The sequence below is a fragment of the Rhinolophus sinicus genome, chromosome 2, assembly GCF_057876585.1.
Source record: "Rhinolophus sinicus isolate RSI-liver-muscle chromosome 2, RSI-T2T, whole genome shotgun sequence".
Classification (NCBI taxonomy): domain Eukaryota; kingdom Metazoa; phylum Chordata; class Mammalia; order Chiroptera; family Rhinolophidae; genus Rhinolophus; species Rhinolophus sinicus.
This window is the reverse complement of record NC_142502.1, coordinates 40,556,232-40,576,218: the sequence shown is the minus strand read 5'-3', so window position 1 is coordinate 40,576,218 and position 19,987 is coordinate 40,556,232. Positions and strand designations below refer to the sequence as shown.

At 33.6% G+C, this 19,987-nt stretch overlaps 1 protein-coding gene across 2 annotated transcripts in view; it reads left to right on the top strand.

The window, feature by feature from the left end:
* LOC148758766 (amine sulfotransferase-like) overlaps positions 1-19,700 on the top strand; it is a 46,788-nt gene extending 27,088 nt beyond the window's left edge. The window contains exons 1-7 of one of the 2 annotated variants that reach the window (XM_088795497.1): positions 3,062-3,180; positions 4,752-4,903; positions 6,626-6,834; positions 10,406-10,532; positions 11,377-11,471; positions 17,026-17,212; positions 18,649-19,700. In XM_088795497.1, coding sequence (XP_088651623.1) covers positions 4,762-4,903; positions 6,626-6,834; positions 10,406-10,532; positions 11,377-11,471; positions 17,026-17,212; positions 18,649-18,770 — 882 coding nt within the window. In that variant the 5' untranslated portion in view covers positions 3,062-3,180; positions 4,752-4,761 and the 3' untranslated portion in view covers positions 18,771-19,700. Of the gene's footprint in view, positions 1-3,061; positions 3,181-4,751; positions 4,904-6,625; positions 6,835-10,405; positions 10,533-11,376; positions 11,472-17,025; positions 17,213-18,648 lie in introns of those variants that run through there. The other variant, XM_088795498.1, reaches the window with a different exon arrangement.
* The last annotated feature ends 287 nt before the right edge of the window (positions 19,701-19,987 follow it).

The following is a 19,987-nucleotide window of genomic DNA, read 5'->3' as shown; positions in this document are numbered from 1 at the left end:
ACTTATATGGAGACAATACTAGTCCCTGCCCTCAAAGAAATTAAAGCTTAAACCCAAAATTATTTTACAACCATTGCAATGAATATAAATTAGACAAGTAAGAGAAAGTGAACAATATAAGGTATCAAATTAGAAAGTTGTTCTAATTTAGTGTAATAAAATTTGGACACATGGGTTAGAATTAGTAGTAATGGGAACAGATTCCAAGAACAGCTGTGTTTACAATTGTGTACCTGGCACTAAAGTATATTTTAATTTCCAATATTTTACAGTTGTGGAAACTGAGAAATAGGAAGGTTAAATAACCCGCCATGTAATTAGTAATTCATTGATCTGAGATTAGGCACCAAGGCTGCTCTTCACATGAAGCTTAAGTGGTTCTTATTTACTACATAATCCCTAGTCCTGAACATACACGTGACGGTCAGGGAGAACTTTGTCCCCAATGCCCACAGTTCTCACCTCTTCCTTTGTCTTATACCCATATCCTCCCCATCAGGTGATGGGTGGGAGAATTGTAACTCCTCCAAATTCTCAATATTCATTGCATACATTATGCCTTTATATAAAACCAAAGCGCTATTAAAAATACATTCTATTTCCTGAGTCACTATCTGGAGGAAGAACCAGGGAACATGAAGATAGTTCAATAGAGACCATCCAACCTGAAGAACAGACAGACAAAAGAATGAAACACTGAACAGATCCTCAAAGACATGTGGAAAACAGTAAGCGTTCTAATAATAAGGAAGAGGAAAGATAAAAAGGCAGGGAAAAGTATTTGAAGAAATTGTGTCTAAAAACTTTCTAAATTTGCTGAAAACCATTAATTTACACAGCCATGAAGCTCAGCAAACAGCAGGATAAACATGAATAGATCTACACCTAGGCATATTACAGACAAACTACCGAAACACAAGTTTTAGGATTGTTTCTTCTATTTCTGTGAAGAATGCCTGTGGAGTTTTGATGTGGATTGGGTGGAATTGCTAGATGTCTTTGGGTAGTATAGGCATTTCAATGACATTAATTCATCTGATCCACAACTACAGGACATCTTCCCATTTGTTTGTATCTTTGATTTCTCTCAGTAAAGTCTTGTGGTTTTCATTGTACCATTTTTTCACTTCCCAAATTCCACTTGGTCATGGAGTATAAAACTTTCAATGTGTTCTTCAATTTGTTTGCTAATCTGGGTAATGTTGTCATTGTAGAATGAGTTTAGAAGTATTCCCTCCTCAACTTTTTGGAAGAGTTTGAGGAGAATTACTGTTAATCCTGCTTTTTAAAAAAAATTTTGGTATACTTCACCAGTGATGGCATCTGGTCATGGGTTTATCTGTGTTAGTAGGTTTTTGATTACTGATTTCATCTCTTTACTCTTTATTGGTGTGTTCTGATTTTCTGTTTCTTCCTGATTCAGCCTTAATAAGGTTGTGTGTTGCTAGATGTACCAATTTCTTCTAGGTTTGTTTTTTATTGTCATATAATGGTTCTTATTATAGTAGACTATCATGATCCTGTGTATTTCTGTAGTAGCATTTGTAATGTCTGCATTTTCATTTCTATTTCTTTGTTTGTTTGTTTCTTTGTTTGTGTCTTTTATTCTCAGTCACTCCAGATAAAGTTTTCAATTGTGTTTATCTTGTTGAGGGACCAACTCTTAACTTGGTTGTTCTATTCTACTGTTTTTTGGTCACTATGTCATTATTTCCACTCTGATTCTTTATTGTTTGCTTTCTTCCATTTCTTAACTTTTGGCTTAAGTTTATCTTCTTTATCTAGTTCCTTGTGGTGTAAAGTATTTTTGAGCTCTTTCCAATTTCCTAATATATGTGTTTATGTTATAAAGTTTACTTTAGAACTGCTTTTGTTGCATCATGTAATATATGTTACATTTAGATTTTCATTTGTTTTAAATTTATTCTTCTTTATTCACCTTTTGATTGCTTCTTGTCCCATTGGATATTCAGATTATCACCAAAATTTCACTAAGCATTGACAGTTCCAGGGAAACAAAAATGTTTGCAATATTTTTAATTGCTAGATGTGGCATGTCATTGTTTGGTATGGAAAGGAGGAGCTAAAACAATTCCTGCGGTCCCAGATGCAGTTCAGTTCCTGCAGAGTGGTCTAGCCAGGGAGAACAGGGAAAAGTTCTCAAGGATCTCAAAAGTCTCCTAGAGCATTTAGTTCAATGAAAATTTGTATTATGGAATCAGAAATTCTTGGCCGAGTTATTCATTTTAAGAAGTAGTCTGCTTTCATTAATTTTTACTTATCAGGCTATGACATCTCACAAAATGTATTATTCCTTTGTTTAGAAAAAGGACATGAAACAAGAGATGGGCTAAGCATTTACAAGCTCAAATGACCCCCAGCTTAAACTGTATTTACTTACCGGTGAACATTTTTACATTACAAAGATTAAAAATCTCCCCTAGGATCAAACTGTGTTTAGTGGAAACCTGAGAATCATCACCAAAGAGCAGCTGATGTAGGTAACAGATGATTAAAGAATGGGAGAAATGTCTAAGGGAGATGTTAGATCAGGTCTGAGATATATTTCAATTATTGGAGAAGGCAAAAAAGATGGGATCAATCTTCTGTAATGACTACTTAAAAAAGAAAAGAAAACAGGAGTGGAAGGACATCATAGACAACCCTGGACATTTTGCAAAAGGAATTTAAATACTCTTCTGAGTTTATAAGGTTCTTTGAACCTCCCATAACCATTGCCAGTTTTACATAGGATGGTTCAAGTAAAAACCTGAAGAAGGAACACCAATCTTCTGAGGTAAGTATAAAAGATTTTACTAACCATCCTTCATGCCCAAGGAAGATGTTGCAGTAGCTTTCAAATATACCTTCTTGTTTGTTGTATAGTTTCCAAAGTTAAGTAAATATAACTACTGGAAACATGCTGTTCTCTTTAGTATCCCTGCAAATTTTGAATCATTTGCTTTTTCTGGAGCAATCAGATATTTATTTCCTAATATCAACAAATTCTTACCTAATTTATTTATCCAAACTGACCCATCTGCTGGTTTTCTAGAATGTTACTCATTGGTCAAGACAAACTCTGTAGGGAGTATTTATTTCTCAGCAACAACACGTCATTCCCTGTCATCTATAAATGATATCAGAGTGGATTTTGCTTCATTGGTTGACCTGCGAACAGTAAGTAGCTAAAGGGGAGCCTTGGATCCTCTTTCAAGTCTCTCTCTTCAGCACACAATGTGTTTTTTTCTCCTCAATTTTCTGTCTTTCCTCCTTTTCTTTTGGACTTCAGTGCAAGAATAAGAGGGAAAGACATGACTTCCTTTTGCTTTTATACACTCACTTTCTCCTGTATGTATGAAGGAGATGCCAACAGTGTATGACTGGCCAATGCCGAGATCCATGAATTCATCTCACACTGCACTCTTTCCCTGTTTCTGTGACAAGACAGCTTAAATTCCTCTCTCTGCTGAGACTGTCCAAAGTAGACTAAAGATAATAAGTAGCAAAAAGGAGTGATTTCAGAATGGTTTTGAGGGCTGCTAACACTCTTCTTTTCTCTGCATCAAGAATTTCTGTAAAAGGTGCTGTCTGTGGGGGTAGGATGGGTAGCATTGTCTGCTGATTCTATTAGAATCACCAGAAAACTAGATGAGCTAATGCAAGTGATTTTCTACTCTTACTCAGCAAAATTCTAACCTCTGATTTTCCTCTATTGGTCAGGTGATTTAGATTGTTTGTAAGGGAATTAAACGTTCTTCACATGCAATTTAGACAAAGCCATATCTGCAACTTTTAACAAACTCATTTTCTTAGTGTGCAAGAAATTTTTAAAAATATAATAACTGAAATACATATTGGTTCTAAACTTAATGGTATTAGAACTTCTGGGATTCCCTCATCTATTTCACGTTCAAGAATAGATTTCTCAGGTGGAGATAATAAAATATTTGGCAGGTCCAATTTTTGAACAGGTACATCTTTAGACTATTTGCTTCCTAGTTTTATTTTGACTGTCTTATTTAGATTTATTTAGGATTCTGATAAAAATTCAATTGGAAAATATAATAATATCCATACAATAGATATTGGGGCAGTATCTCCAAAATAAAACCACTGGTATTACTATGCAGAGCACATTCCAGAATTCATATGAAATAGCGTACACATCCCAAAGCCTTAGAAATTTCTTTCAGAGAAAACAGATTATTTCTGTTTCAGAAAAAAATAAAAATAGAGAGATAGAAATAAAAGGTAAATTCATTGAAGAAGTTCCTATTTGTATAACAATGAAAAAGAAAGTGAAAACTAAAAATAGGAAATGCTAAGAAACTGTATTAAGTAAATGTAAAATATTTGAAAGCACAGACACTGAGGTGAAATCATCTGGCATCAAATCCTGCCGGGTCTGCTACCTGGGCAACCTTCAACAATTTGCTGAACCTCCTGTGCCACATTTTCCTCAGCTGTATGTTTGGAGTCATGATAATGTCTCCATCATGGGGTTTTAGGAAAAGCTGTTTAACTTTTTAGTATCTTAGTTTCCTCATCTTTAAAATAATAATACCTCTGGCAACATTAGGTTGCTGTGAAGATTAAATGACATATATGTAAGCTGTTCAGTATGGTCTGAGTTAATACATATACACAATATAAAAGGCGCTTGGCACATATTGAGCAGTCAGTAAGTGTTCGTCATTATTATAAAATACTAAGAACTTGAAAATAATTTAATCTGTTTTTACTTGTAGGTGAATAATTATGGACAACACAGACCAATACTTATTAAACTTTAAAGGCTATAATTTTGATTTACCTTTAGTTGATGTTGACTTTCTAGAAAACCTAGAAGATTTTGAAATCCGAGATGATGATGTCTTCATAGTTACATATCCCAAATCTGGTAAGTGTGAGGAGTGGGCCACCTGCATCAGTCTTCACTCTGGTTTGATAACACACGTGTACAAATGTGCCCTTTCCCAGATGAAACAGTAGCCCAGTCTACATTTAGACAACCACCTAGGATTAGAAAGAAAGTTAAATAAATCTCAAATCTTTATAAGTAGGATTTTTGTTAATAGCACATCTCAGTTCGAATTAATTCCTATTAAGCTTTTCAATTACTCTAACTGTTTTGTATTTCCCTATAAAGTGACATAATTTTTAACTAATTGACTTTAAGCTTTATATTCAGAAAAAAAAGCTGACTTGTTAAATATTTAAATATTGGAACAGGGTGATTGGTGCTCCTAAAGCAACGTGTACAAATTGGTTAATGTTTCTCAAAGATACACTGGAGTGTAAGTCAATACAAAAAAAGCTTATTTCTGATTTTCACGAAAATACTCCAGTCCCTCCCTTTCACCATCTACTTTGAAATTAAGGACCTCATTTACTTTCCCCAAATTAGTAATGAAATGTTTTTTCTCTGAATTCTTCTATTATGCAAAATTTATCAGCACATCTGATATTGGTATTTTGTTTTTCCCTCCCATTGATGTTGGTGGCATCTGTTTTTTATTCGCTTCATTTAAGGTGAAACACTGCAGCCCATGAGAGTTTTTCTTTTACCTTTAATTTAGCCCAAGTGTTTGGGACACCAAACATCAGTGTTCAGTCCAGGCTCCTGGGCTTTTACTCATCTTGGAGAAGAGATTAGGAACTGTCCCCAGGAGTGGCCATAAATTTTATCAAATCTACTATGTCTTTCAGCAGTTGAGTCATAACAATTACAAGATTGTTGACATCTCACATCCTTTTAGAACGTCGATTGTATTTTCAAGAACATAGATGTAAAAATCCTAAACCAAGTATAAGCAAAAGAAATCTAGCAATGTTAAAAAAAAATACAAGGTGGGTTTCTTTCGAGCCATGATTGGTTTAAAAATATATTAGTGCAGTTCACCCACATTACAGGAGTGTAAGAGAAGCCTGGTTATCATCTCAATAGATGCAGAGCAAGCATTTAATAAAATCAGCACATATTCATAGTGGAAACTATTAACAAACTAGTGGGAAAATTAACTTCTTTAACTTCATGAACAGTATTTACCCAAAACTAACACAGACATCATATGCAATAGTGCAACATTTAAAATATCACATTTAAAATCAAGTATAAGACAAGAATGCCTGCTATCAGTACTTTCATTCAAGAGCGTGTGAGAAAACCTAGGCTACAGTTTTTAAAAATTTGAGGTATGGGGGGATGGGAAGGGGACTTCAGATCTTAACTTGTCTGTCTGTACTTTTACAAGATAAGGCTTTAAGAGGGGAGAGAAAGGAATGAGAAACAAAGGTAGCCACAGAAAATCAGAGGAATGGAACTGAACACGAATACAGGAAACAGAAAGAGGTGAAGGATTAATCTCAATTGCTGCTAGCATGGAATCAGAACAACCACAGCTCTTTCCAAGTAAAAGAACAACTAAGAGCATTTGACTTTGTCTTTACTCATTGTAATGCAAACTACAAACAAAAAAGTTAGACAAATTTCCTTGGTATACTTAGAATGGTTAAAGAAAAAAGAAAGCTCCAAATGATGTTGAGATACATGGATTCATTATTGACATCCTTTTTTATAGAAAATTAATTCAGAATTTAAAAAAATTATTTATTTTTACAGGTACCATCTGGGCTCAGCAGATATTAAGCTTGATATTCTTTGAGGGACATCGTAGCAGAACTGAAATTGTGAAAACGATTCGCAGAGTTCCCTTCCTTGAATACAACTTAAACAAAATGGACTTTCTTGCTAGACCATCCCCTCGCCTCTTTGCTACCCACCTCCCATATTATTTAGTACCGAAAGGTCTCAAGAGCAAAAAAGCTAAGGTATGTCATAGAAATAGCTTATGGACCTTTGGCACAAACAAAAATACTTTCTTCAAATATTTTTTTCCAGCTTGACTTATCCACATTCTTTTAAATGTTGTTATTACAATTTTTATGATATTGTTTTACGCATGAAAATTGGAATCCATAAATATATATGGAATTATAATCCATAAATATATATGGAATTATAAGTATATACGTAACTTTAGGCACAGCACACATTGCATGCAGTGTATTTATAATGTCAATAGAAATTCCTTTATATCAGCACATAAAATTCTGTTCTTTTTAACAGTTTAGTAGAATTTTATTGTATGGTTGTACAATATTGAACGTGTATTGATGGACAGGTAGGTTGCAGCATATGTATGTATCACATTGCGATAAACATCTTATAGATCTTTAAACTCTTTTGATCAGTGAAATGTTCCCTAAAGTGGACTTTTCGGGTTAAAGTGTCCAATTATTTTAAGGGTTGATAAATATTAGGTGCTTGCCTTCTATAATGTATTAACTTACACTTGTTCAAATAGTATGTAAGAATGTTTTTTGCTCACACTGTACCAGTGATTGGAATTATCAATCTTTGCTAGTGTGCAAGTTAAAAACATCTCATTCTTGAAAAATTTGCAGCCCTTTTGGTTTTAGTCACTTTAGCGTCTTTTTATAGATGTCTAGCTCTTGAAATATCCTGATTTTTTGCCCAATTTTCTTTAGCTTGTCTTTTATTTACTGTTTTGTAGAAGTATTTATGTGGAACAAATATTTTTCCTGTCAATAGTTTACCTTTAAAGATTTTTGAATTTTAATTTTATATAATCAATTTTAATTTTATAGAACCAATCTATCAATCTTTCCTTCCTAGATTCTAGTACTAGGTGTTGCTAAGAAAACGCTTCCCCATGAAAACGATTATGCAAATGCTCTCCAGGTTTTTTCTAATTAACTCTGTGTTTTTATTTTTTACATTTAATTATAAGTTATATCTGATACTGTGTGTGATTTGAAATATGACTATTGCATAATATTCGCTGGAGGAAAGGTGAGGTAGTTGCCAGATGATCCAATATAACTTGTTTAAGCATTTACTCTTCCCCTATTATTTTAAAGTCTATATTTTGATATAGTAAGTTTCTATTATCCCTTCTTCTGATTCTAGACTCTTCATTCCAAAAATTAATATGTGGGAGTTCTTCACTGTTTTAAATATCGTAACTGATAACAAAGCCCCACCAAATTTATTTTTTGATATGTTCATTCCCCCAATGATTTTTAGCTGTTGATTGGAATTGATTAAACATATTGAGATTAATCCTGGGACAAACATTAAAATTGCAATATTGCAACATTCGTTTCAGCATCATTCTATTGCTCTTTATTTATCAGGTCTACTTTCATGTCCATCAAATATGCTGTTATTCTTTGTATGCTTCATACACATTTTTCCCTGAATTTCCCTTTTTTTGGCTTATTCGAATTTTAATTTTTTTCACTATTGTTTTTTCTAGTTAGCGACTGCTGTTATAAAGAAAAAAGTATTAGTATGTACTATTGTCAAGTAATGGTGTATATGAGTGCTAATTCTTGAAATTCATTAAGAAGTTTTATGGTCAATTACATGGTCAATATTTTTAATATGTCCCGTGACTACATGAGAAAATGGTGTGTATTCTCTGTGTGGGGTAACACGCACGCACATATAAAATAAACTTTGTTAAATGATTGTGCCAATTTATTTTGTTAATTCTTTTATCCTTATGTAAAAGGTAACTGAGAATAAATCTTCCACTATGATGGTTGCTATATGAAAATCTTTACAGACTTAATAGAATTTGTGTCATTTAAGGTATTCTAATATGTTGCTCAGTATACTAAAATTTCTGTTCTATTGGTCATTGCAAATAAATTTTATGTTGTCCTGTGAAATCCTTTGGCCTTAAATTTTACTTAACTTGATATTGTCACTTGTTTTCTTTTTTCCTGGGGTTTTGCCATATGCCTTTGTTTGTTCCAGATTTCAAATATGATTTTCCACTGCTGTATGCTTTTTCAAGTTGTGTACGTTATTCTATCTATCAGATCTATGATGTCCCTTCACTGAATAATCAGGTTATGCCAATATGTTATTATTATAATATATGGTGCTATGAATATTCTTGAGCGTGTCTTCTGGTGCACACCTATATGAGCTTCCCTAGATTGTATGGCCAAAAATAGAATTGCAAAGTCAAAAAGTTCAGAAGTGTTCAACTTTATAAAATGATGTTATTTTTTAAAACAGCAGTTGTATCTGTTTATGCTAAAATCAACAATGTATGAGTTTTTATTTTTCTCCTAGAAAGTTTTTTATCAGCCTTTTTAATACCCATTAATTATAAAATGGTATCTCAAACTGATTTGAGTATGTATTTCCCTAATCAATAATGAGATTAAGGACTTGTTGGTATGTTTATTGTTGCCCATAATTATTCTCGTTCTGCGAAATTTTCATTTTGTTGTTCGGCTTCTTCTTATTGTTTTATACATATTCTGGATGCTATTCAATTATTGGTGATATGTGTTGCTTCTCTCGTGTGTATTACTTTTTGTAATTTTATGGTATATCTATCTATCTATCTATCTATCTATATCTATCCATATCTATCTATCTATCTACATATATATATATATATATATATATATATATATATATATATATAAATTTAATAAATTTTATTGGGGAATATTGGGAGACAGTGTGTTTCTCCAAGGCCCATCAGCTCCAAGTAGTTGCCCTTCAATATAGTTGTGGAGGACGCAGCTCAGCTCCAAGTCCAGTTGCTATTTTCTATCTTAGTTGCAGGGGGCTCAGCCCACCATCCCATTCGGGAATTGAACCAGCAACCTTATTTCTGAGAGTTGCGCTGTAACCAACTGAACCAGCCAGCCGTCCCTTTTATGGTATATTTTGAAGAACAGCATTCTTAAAATTTTAATGTAGTTGAATTCTAATCAGTTCTTATTAAAAAAAGGTTTTTTGTTTTTTTTTTTCTGTTTAGGAAATCCTTTTCTTCTCCAAGACTGAGAATATATTCTTTACTTATTAATATTTGAAAGTTTTACTTCATACTGAAATCCTCAATCCATTTATAAATTTTTTTGTGTATGATGTGATGTATGAGGTTGAATTCTATTTCCTTTTTTTTCCTATATGGATAATTGTTTGCTAACATTGTTTTATAGTATTTCCTTTTTCACTGATCTCCAATGCTATTTGGTTGTGTATCAATTATTATTTAATGTCCGCACAGAGTAAATTGAAACAGCTTCAGTGCAAGGTAATTTACCATATTAATCAACCTTACAAATAAATAATTTCACTATTAGAAGTTAGTCTTTATATTTGTACATGTGAAATGTGATGTGAATGAAATTTATTTCAGCATCTTTGTAATGGCAAAAATTGGGCATAATTCAAATTTTCACAAATAGTAGACTGGATGTAACAACTAATTACATATAATGAAACATTATGTAGATATTCTAAAAACCAAGAATTATTAAAACTGTTTTACTGTTCCCCCTGCAGATTATTTACATCTACAGAAACCCCAAGGATGTTTTGACCTCATACTTTCATTTTTCAAATTTGATCGTTGCAATGCAAGCTACAGATAATATGGAAGTGTTTTTGGAAAAGTTTCTAGATGGAAAAGGTAACCATGAATTTATTTACATAAGCAACATGTTTATGAGTCAATGCTGCCATTTAGCCAAATTCTCAAACTTAAGGAACATATTTTAGGGAGACGGACAGAGTAATGTTAGAGGCTGGAATGCACATAAATGTTACTATTCTGTCAGTTTGATTTGCTACCCAGTGGCTTTCTTATTCTCACCAGGACCACTCTGGGGGTTGCATGCAAAAGCATATTGTTTAAGAAATATTTTGACTATATCATAAGAGAGCTACAATAGTCTAACAATTCAAACTATTTAGATCCATGCGTTCCAGAACAGTGTATGTTCAAAGTGCGTGTAGTTTTTGTGTTCTGTATGGACTTATGGTAGGCCTTATCTGACAATGGTGGAATTTTCATTTTAATGCTGAGGGGGATAAATTGATGCAAGAACCTTGTGGAATGTGGAATTGGTGCTGTCACTCATTTAGAAGATTATACTCAGTTTCCATCTAAATATCGATAGCTGAAGTTGCTCTCCAGAGATCTTAAAATAGACAATAAAAGGAGAAATAAAGACATGTTTTTAAGTAGAAGAAGGAAGAAAAGTAAGAGGATTGCCAGAAAGAAATCTTCCAAGTTAGTTCTTTGGGCTTCTTATTTCTTTATTGCTACTTTCCTACATACGTAGGAAAGGCAGGTTTCCATTAAAATCATGTCATTGTTCCCAAAACACCATTTTTAAAAGGTAACGTAGATGTCCAGTGGTACGAGTTTGATTTATTTTTCTGAGGATTCCAGAACAGAAAAGGAAGTCTATAGTCTGCTGTTCACTAAGTGCAACATCTTTAACCTTGTTACGTATTAACTTTTCCCACAGTGGTAGGAAGCCTTTGGTTTGATCACATCAGAAACTGGTACAAGTACAGACACGACTTCAATATTCTGTTCATGATGTATGAGGAAATGAAACTGGTAAGAGGAGAAGGTTATTCTTTAAAATTATTTCTTTGCAGCGCTTTTTTATCTTAGCTTTAAAGAACCTCATTTTGCTAGTAGGTTGCTGCCTAACGACTTCTCAGGCTGCTTTAAGGCTTTCTAATTTCCTGCTCATCCCTTAATTACTGGTCTTCCTTGGGCTCTCTTGTCACTCTACATGGTCATCTTTTGTGGTTCCTTTTCATGTAACCATCTGTAGCAATAAAGGCAAACTCATACATCTGGAGCTTAAAAAAGAGAAAGGTCACCGGGAAACACTGGGGTGAGAAGCCATTAAAAGAAGGCTAATTAGCCAGAGGTGATTGTGGGCCCTGTGATGCTAGTTCTTCCAATATTTTAAGAGAATCTTGAAATGTAGCTTTCATGTGAAATCACATATTTACATGCTTGCATCCAATCAAAGTTGTCTTAATACATTGTGTAACCCGCACAAAACACATGTGAAGTTCAGTGTTTTGTGATCTCTGATTAATATGTTGATTCACTACTACATAATTTATTCATTCATTTAGTCAAAATTATTAAATGCCTACTATGTGACAGACACTAAATCATGAAACAAAGAGGATTGAAACCACTATTTATATAATTTATAATCCAGGAGGGAACATAAGTATTCACAACGTAGGTATATATAATTGAAAACTATGACAAGTGTTATTTTAAAAAGTACAGGTACATATCAGTATATGAAATGAGGGGATCTGGTATAGTTAAAAGTAATAGGCAATTATTACTAGAAAAAATAACATGATAACTTTAAGCTAATAAATGAGTAAATAAAGCAAGTGAGGTAAAAGGGAATGCTAAGCCAAGAAAAGACAATGTGCAAATGGCCTGATGCAGTAATGTGTGTGGCATCTTTGAAGAACTGAAGGAAGAAGTTAAAGAGCAAGGTGGAAATGAGGAAAGATGAAGCTAGAGAGGTGTGTAGGAGCCAGACTGTGCAGCGTCTGTAGACAATGTTAATGGCAGTGATTTCTTTAACCTTAAAAGCAATAAGGAGACTTTCAAGAGTTATAAGAAGGCCAGCAATATGATAGAATTCGTATTTTTAGAATATCATTCCCATTAATGTTTTGCAGTGTGATAATAATAAATATAGGCAAACTATTCAAAGACCAGTATGCTAATCTGCTGACAATCAATGATGCTTTCGATTAGAATAGTATCACTGAGACTGGAAAGAATGCAGAGTTTTAAGATATTTAGGAGATGAAAAAGGAAAGGGATTGTATATAGAAAAAAATGAGAAAGACTGATGTGTAGGACACCTCCTGTATTTCTTGTTCATATATCTGTGTAGATAATTGTATTATTCGTGAAGGTACTTAGGGAACACTGAAGCAGGAAGGGCTTGCGGTAGAAGGTTATGAGGTTGTTTTTGTCATATGGAATTTAAGGTGACTTAGAAGTACTCTAATAAATATATTTGGAAGTAAGTGGAACACACAGGTCTGAAGCCCAAAGAGTCTTGGGCTAAAATATCAATGATATTAACTCAGGCATCATCACTATATAGAATATAACTGAAACTATGAACATGGATAAAATTGAGAGTGGGAAGAGAGAGGGGCACAGCAAGAGGGAGGAAGGAAAATGAGAGGAGGAAAGAAGCAGAGGAGGTGAGTAAAGGGGAACAAGGATCTATTACTGGGAGACCTTAAGATACAAAGTTTGGGTAGAGAGGATGGGCTCACCAAAGAAACAGAACTGAACAGTGAGAGGTAGAAAGGAAAGGAGGAATTTGTGGTGACATAGAAGTCAAGCGGGTGTGTTAAGAAAGATCTTAAGATCTTTTAAAGATATTTAAGTCTGCTGAGAAGTCAAGTAAAAAGAGAGTTTAATTGTCCATTAAATCCAGTGACGTGAAATATAGTATGATGTACAGTAAATGAGGTTGGGGTGGGTTGCGGTATGAGTTGGTGACACAAATGTATATCACCAGTCAAGGCACATGTACGTATGTTGTTAACTATCTTTCAGTATACCAACTTTTATTCCTAATATTTGGATTTCAATCATGTCATGTCCAAAAAACAATTTATCACCTCTCAGCAAAATCTGCTGCTTCTCCCAGGAAATGCCCTGTAATTCAAGTGACCTAAATCAGAAACCAGGCTTCATACTTAACCCCTGCTTCACCCCGTACTTCATTTCCTTATTCATTCAACAAGTCATGCTAATTCTGTCTGAAAATTTAGACAACTTAATTCAGTCCACATTACGCCTTCCCTAGTGAGGCTCATCTTCATCTTTCGTTTTGTTTCCACAACAACCTTCCTAATTGGTCTCCGTAGCTCCCACCTCACCTAGTCTCCATTTACTCTTTATTCTTCAACCAGAGTCATCCCAAATTACAAACCTGATTCCTTCCCTAGTTTCATTTTTTAATTCCTCCGCAAGAATGTGCTCACAACAAAAGCATTAATAAACAATAAATTTAGTGACAATTAGGACAAAGAGACCACAGAGTAAACTATGCAAAATCTCTTGAACATTTGTTCTGTCACCAATATACTATCACCAGGTACCACTTTTCTCTTGCTTTCCACCAAGTAGCCCATTGTTCATGTATTTTTTTATCTAGGTTTTTCACCAAACTTTCAAAAAACAATTTTTTTCAACTATATAATAGGAAGAGAATATTCTTTCAACTTCCCTTGTCAGGGAAGATAGACCTTAGTCAATGTGGGATTTTCTGCTTTAAAGCTCTTTGTAGAAAAAGATCCCAATTTTCTCAAGCAGTTAGGTGTTCATCAATGTTGGTGTCGATGTTGAGGTCTTCCATTGTCTGCTACTTTCCTTGGAAATATGTTGGCAGTTTTACCTAATACTGTTTATGTCTGGTTCTCCAGTGCTCATTGTTTCAGAAACACCCAAAGTCCACATAGTTTATCAGAGGAGTTTGCACATTTCCCACTGATTTGGAGGTTATATCCCTTGGTACATAGTGACGATAAAGAATCATTTACTACTTTACTATCTCAGGTATCCTGCAGTATGTAGTTGGAATAGAGCAGGAATTGCTATACCGCTTAGAGATTCATATTTACATCTAAAAAAATAAATAAAAGCAGAGATATTGTTATTATAAAAATAAGGATAAAAGTTATTTGTGGGTGGAGGGCATGGTTTATAATTAGGGAAGGGATGTTTGGTAGGGTTTTGGTAATTCTACCCTAATTTTTTTAAGGAACCACCTTCGTAAGGAACCATTCATACTCCACAATTTTATATTCCCGTTAGTTGTGCACATGGATTCCAATTTCTCCACATCCTCGTGACCACTTCTTACTTATTTTTTATTAATCGCCATCCTAATAGGTGTGAAGTAGTATCTCCCTGTGGTTTTTTTATTTGTATTTCCTTAATGATTGGTGAGTTTGAGTATTATTCATGTTTTATTGACCTTTTATATATCTTGTATGCAGAAATATCTACTGAAGAGATTTGACAATTTCTTAATTGTGTTTTTTTGTTTATTTTTGAGTTGTAGTTCGTAGGTACATTGGATATGACCCCTTATCAGATATATGATTTAAAACAGGAATATCAATAAGATTTTCAATAATTAAAAATAAGTGTCCATCATCAAAGTGATAAGTTATGAAAAATTTAGTGGATAAATAGAAATAAAATAGGAAATTACAAATTATGGTTTTTAAAGTGTATATTAGAAAGTTCATGGCATTCCATGAGTTGCTTTTATACTGTTTTATGTACTTGATCACAGAAGATTTTAATTTTGATGTAGCCCATTTTATCTTTTTTTTCCATTTTTGCCTGTGCTTTTGTTGTCATAATTAAGAAATTATTGCCAAATCAAATGTCATTAAACTTACTCTCCTATGTTTTCTTCTAAGAATGTAATCATTTTAGCTCTTACGTGTAAGTCTCATCCATTTTGAGTTCATTTTTGTATGTCTTTGTAAATGGAATTGTTTTCTTATTTTCTTTTGGGAATCTTCATTGTTACTATGAAGACAGGCAAGTGATTTTGGAGTGTTCGTTTTCTATCCTGCAACTTGGCATTATTTGTTTATTGGTTCTACCAATTGTTGGTGGAATCTTTAGGGTTTTCTGTGTAAAACATCATGTTGTATGTGAACACAGATAATGTTACTTCTTCCTTTGAATTTGGATGCCTTTTATTTATTTTTCTTGCCTCACTTCTCTGGCTAGCACTTCCTGTGTTATGTTGAATACAAGAGGCAAGAATGCGAATCCTTGCCTTATTACCAATCGTATTGCAAAGATTTACAGTCTTTCATCATTGACTATGATATAAACAAGTAGGTATTTCTTATATGGTCTATTTATGCAGAGGCTGTTTTCTTTTTCTTTTTTCTGTTCTTGGTTTTTTGAGTGTTTCTGTCATGAAAATGTGATGGATATTGTCAAATGCTTTTTCTGCATCATTTAAAATGATCATGTGGTTTCTTTCCTTTCATTCTGTAAATGTTGTATTATATTAATTAATTTCACATGTTGAAACATCTTTCCATCCCAGGAGTAAATCCCACTTGATCATGGAGTATGCTCCTTCTAATATGTTGTTTAATTTTTTTGCTGGTAATTTTTTTGGGGGGACAGGGGTGGGAAATCTATTTTTTATTTTTTTATTTTTATTTATTTTAATTAAAACTATTGGTGTGACAATTGTGAGTATAATTACATAGGATTCAAGTGTACATTTCTATAAAATATCATGTATATATCTCTCATATGTGAATATAAAACTGAAAGCAACAGAGGAACAAGACAAACAAACAAAGAAACAAAAACTCATAGACACAGACAATAGTTTAGTGGTTACCAGAAGGTAAGGGAGGAGACAGGGTGGTAGAAGAGGGTCAAATATATGGTGTTGGAAGGAGAAATGACTCTAGGTTTTTGCCATTATTTTGTTGAGGAGTTTTGCATCTTACCTTTCAAAGGTGATATTTGTCTTTAGTTTTCTTTTCCTGTAGTGGTTTTGTCTGGCTTTAGTATCAGGGTAATGCTGGCCTTGTAGAATGAGTTTGGAAGTATTTCCTCCTCGTTGATGTTTTTGGAAGAGTTTCAGTAGGATTGGTGTTAATTCTTCTTTAAATGTGTGGTAGAAGTCACCAGTGATGCCGCCTAGAACGGGGCTTTTCTTTCTTGCTTCCATTTATTTAATTACTTGCTTTACTCTTTCCCACATGAAGTTATGAATTTAAACATTCATAGATAACTTATTATTGTTCTCTTATACTTCTCTGAAGCTTATCACAGTTTCAGAAACATATGAGATATTATAAAAGTGTTGGTTAAATAAATTAATGAGATTTCCTTATATCATCAAACAGTAGGAAGCTCTACCAAAGCTGACAACCAGAGCACTCATTTTCATAGGAAGAATCGGGAAGTAATATAGCCTTGTCAAACTTTAGACTTACAGTAAGTCCAACCACCTTCAGTTTTCCAAAATGTAATAAAGATGTTGGGCTTTAACTCATGTGTTCCTTATAAGCTGAAGAGTTTCTCATGCCCGCAATTCTTTCAGGACCTCAGAAGTTCTGTGCTTAAAATCAGCCATTTTCTTGAGAAAGAATTGAGTGAAGAGGACGTGGAAGCTGTTGTGAAGCAGGCTACATTCAAGAACATGAAGTCTGATCCAAATGCAAACTATGATGACGTTCTACGTAATGTAATTGGGACAAGAAGAAATGATGGACATTTTCTGCGCAAAGGTGATGCTCAGTGGTTTATGAGAGTAAAAGTGTTTAGAGTTCTCTTGATTCCTTGGCCTGTACAGCGATTAAGGAGTGCTCCTAACATGTCTTTCCAAATACTATCCTTTGGGCCTTAGAGAAAACCAAAGATCCTAACTGAAAATGGCCCTGAAAAGTATCCCTGAAAACTGAACAGTTGTTTAGTACTGAGCCTGACACTTGAAACTGATTAATCAATATTAGGTTCCTACCTTCTAGTATATATGACCCTACTCTTAATAATTTTTTATGGAGTCTCACCTGAAGGTGATGGATATATGCATATGTGACTAGGACAACTCCAATTTTTGTTTTCCTTTCTCTTAGAACATTCTGTAAGTAAACTCCATATGTATTTTGTTATGGGAGTATGAGGGGGTTTGGATTATAGTTATTTCCTCATGTGTCAGATTTCTTCATTGTAAAAAGTAGATTCACCAATTGTGCTATGAATTCAATTATTCAACAACATGAAGAAAATTTTATTGTGCTTTTATGACTTGCCAGGATTTGTTAAGAATGAATATATTGTTCTCCAGATAGTCCTTAAGTTCAAAATTTTTAAAATTTGACCTTTTAAACATGCTTTTTATAAAACATAATTTATGCTTTCCTATTTTATTCATATTTATGCTCTAAATTTTTCATAACTTAGCATTTTGATGATAGACATTTACTCTTAATTATGAAGACCTTGTTGCAATTGCTCTTCACATTGCCATTTTTAAAAAATTGTTTCTTCTTTTGTCCCATTTATTATCAACTTTGACTTCTTCGTATTCAACTGTATGAAATACAAAGCAATTCTCATGCCCATAATAGCTTCTTAACATGCCGATAATAATGTTTAAACAAGAAAATTTGATAGCTAAAAGTGCCAAATCTTCATTAAAAGATCAGCTTAATGATAGTTTCAAACTTCGATGAAGTAAAACCCAAGCGATGGCAGCTCAGAGCACCCTCTGTGACCTTGGGTTCAATACTTAAAAAATCTTTGGGTCTCATTTTTTTTTTCCATTTTAAAAATGAAGAAATACTGATATTGTAAGGTTGTGTTAAGGATTATATTACATTTTAGATATACTTTGCCAAGTACAGTGCCTGGCATTTAGTAAACTATGTATAAAAATTCAAATCTAGTCATATATTTTACTTTTGTTTTTCCTTCTCAATAATGGTTACAATTTAATGGTAGAAGTTGATGCAAGTAGGTGGATAAGGAAAGTGGAATTTCGAAGTGTTGTTTTGTTTCTTAGCTGATTTCTATACAAGGAAAAGTGAAGTATCTAACATGACAGAAAACTAACAGATATTTAGATTGGCTTGAAGGAGGGATTAAAGCAGGTTGAAGGGAAGTTTTGCTCTGGTATTGTTACTTACTCACCCAGGAGTTGATTGTTTGCTTATCCCTCCAGGTGTCATCGGGGACTGGAAAAATTACTTGACAGTGGAGCAAAGTGAAAGATTTGACAGAATATTCCAAAGGAAGATGAAAGATTTTCCCTTGAAGTTCATCTGGGATGTAAATAAGGAGTAGAATCAATGTAAAAGAATTCTATAAAACTCTACTTAACTAGAGGGCATATTTTAATATACATATTAATTTGTTCTCATGCAAATATTAATTATAAAACTTTAGCAATAAAATAATGAGTAAACTGTGCTTAGATTAGTTGTTATGAGTTTGATAAACACTATGAAATTTCAAAATGTAAAATGATTTTCGAGATAGTCTGCATTGACAGCCTGTATTAAGAAGTGAAAAACAGGAAGCGTGTAATGTGAATTGCAAATGTCCTGAGTTTTTTGCACTGTGTAATTTTTAAATCTAGAATTAAATATAGTATCAAGGAAACATTAAAAATTCTTTTATTATTGTAATTAAATTTTAATTATTTGGTTTAATATCAATGTAAATGTCGACATAAATAGAGAACACATATGTCAGAACATACATCTGTTTAATAATGTATCAGATTACAAAATTGACACTAAAGATAGAAAAATCTAAAATACATTAATTGGGCCAGCCCGGTGGCTCAGGCGGTTAGAGCTCCATGCTCCTAACTCTGAAGGCTGCCACTTCGATTCCCACTTTGACCAATGGGCTCTCAACCACAAGGTTGCCATTTCAATTCATCGACTACCAGAAGGGATGGTGCGCAGCGCTCCCTGCAACTAAGTTTGAACACGGCACCTTGAGCTGAGCTGCCGCTGAGCTTCCAAATGGCTCAGTTGGTTGGAGTGCGTCCTCTCAACCACAAGGTTGCCGGTTCGACTCCCGCAAGGGATGGTGGGCTGTGCCCCCTGCAACTAGCAATGGGAACTGGACCTGGAGCTGAGCTGCGCCCTCCACAACTAAGACTGAAAGCACAACAACTTGACTTGGAAAAAAGTCCTGGAAGTACACACTGTTCCCCAATAAAGTACTGCTCCCCTTCCCCAATAAAATCATAAAAAAAATACATTAATTATCTAACAGTTCAATCATGTAAGAATTTCGGTGAAAAAAATAGTTGTGTTTATAACACATCACTCACTAAACTAATTCCACATGTATTTAATTCTAAATGTTTAATATAAAATCATTTTGAATACTGAAATAATATAGGTGAATTTGTTTATAATTCCCAAAAAAGATTCGAAGCATAAAAGCAGTGAAAAAAACTTCAAAGAAAAAGTTAGTAAATTTACAACCATAAATATTTCAAGGCATCACCATCCATAATAGTCAACTAATAAAAACAACTGAAT